The sequence below is a fragment of the Aplysia californica genome, unplaced genomic scaffold (genome assembly GCF_000002075.1).
Source record: "Aplysia californica isolate F4 #8 unplaced genomic scaffold, AplCal3.0 scaffold01466, whole genome shotgun sequence".
NCBI lineage: Eukaryota > Metazoa > Mollusca > Gastropoda > Aplysiida > Aplysiidae > Aplysia > Aplysia californica.
Window position 1 is genome coordinate 7,760 of NW_004798736.1, and position 1,576 is coordinate 9,335.

Here is a 1,576-nt window from a genome sequence, read left to right on the forward strand (position 1 = left end):
AACCCAATCTCTCTTTTCTTCTCTGGGCTCCTGAATCTTTCTACTGTTACTCATGTCTACTTCTATAGCTGTCTTTCAGCCACCCACCTAATCTTTTCGGATAAGGGCGAACGTTCTCGGAGGTCCTGTGTGCTGCTCGTTAAGGATCCCTTGGCGACCCTAATATCGATAAGAGCAAGCTTCGACCGCCACGCGGGCAAAATTCAAACTTAATTTTTACCAAACTGAAAATGCAGTGTGTCCGCTCACTCCTATGACATTATGCAGTTGTGAGCGCCGTAAAACACTTGCCAAAATCATTGTCCTAATGCACAACCAAGTCATCATGTTCAGATCAACCTACATCTCGTCTAGTAGATCAAAAAGCTTCATCAACAACACCTGTCACGTGACATTTTACAGGCTGCCTTCACCGATTCTCACATAACCCATACCCTATCCGATGTCTTCTTCGCCGGAGTCGATACCACAAGACACACTCTGGCCTGGATATTTCTTTACCTGGCTTTGAACCCGGACGTTCAGAGGAAAGTGCAAGCAGAAATCGATGACATTGTCGGTGAGTGAGTGAGTGGGTGGATGAGTGAGTGAGTGAAATGTTGGGTGAGTGAGTAAGTGAGTAAGAGAGTGAGTGCTCGGACAATTTTATTCAAAACAGGTGTATTTTATTATTGAAGTTACATTTTTTTTAAACAAGGATACAAATTTTAATGAAACAATGGATTACTTTTTTGTACATCTAAATTACCGTTTTATTTTATTCTCCCCTTTGACCTCTCAGGAGACGCTGTACCTGGCAGAGAACACAGGCCAGGACTTGTCTCAAGGAATAATGACGTAGTACACAGTGGATGTTATACAAGAAGTAGTGGCATAGAACACAGTGCATGATACTCAGGAAGTAGTGACGTAGTGCACTTCACCTACACCTTCACCTATCCCGTAGACTGGACGTCCGTCGGGGCACTTTTGAGGATTTGGCTACCAGCTTCCTCCACTCCTTCCGGTCTTCAGCTTTCCTTGGAGCGTCTTTGAGTTCCAGGCCTGTCCATTCCTTGATGTTGTCCTCCCAACTCTACATCTGTCTGTCTCTTTTTCTTTTTCCTTGGACGCTGCCTTGTATGATCATCATGGGTGATGTGTCCACATCCTAGTTGTTTACGTTCCCTGACCAGAGTGAGCAGGTCAGCATATGGTCCAATTTCATTTTTGATCCCTTGTTTGACTTCCTCATTTGTGATGTGGTATTTGTAGGAGATACCAAGGATTTTTCGGAAGCATCTCATCTCCACAGCTTTGATCCTTCTTTCCGTTTGCATTCAAGGTCCAGGATTCATACGTAGTACACAGTGGATGTTATACAAGAAGTCGTCATATAGTGGATGTTATACAAGAAGTCGTCATATAGTACACAGTGGATGTTATACAAGAAGTCGTCATATAGTGGATGTTATACAAGAAGTCGTCATATAGTACACAGTGGATGTTATACAAGAAGTACAAGTTGTCATATAGTACACAGTGGATGTTATACTAGAAGTTGTCAAATAGTACATAGTGGATGTTATACAAGAAT

General features: G+C 42.7%; 1 protein-coding gene across 1 annotated transcript in view; it reads left to right on the forward strand.

Moving 5' to 3' along the window:
• Positions 1-1,576, forward strand: part of LOC106013901 (steroid 17-alpha-hydroxylase/17,20 lyase-like) — a gene marked incomplete at both ends in the record, with an annotated part of 6,188 nt that overhangs the window by 3,501 nt on the left and 1,111 nt on the right. Inside the window, 2 exons of the mRNA XM_035973587.1 lie at positions 403-559; positions 782-883. Of these exons, the coding sequence (XP_035829480.1) occupies positions 403-559; positions 782-883 (259 nt within the window). The remainder of the gene's footprint in view (positions 1-402; positions 560-781; positions 884-1,576) is intronic.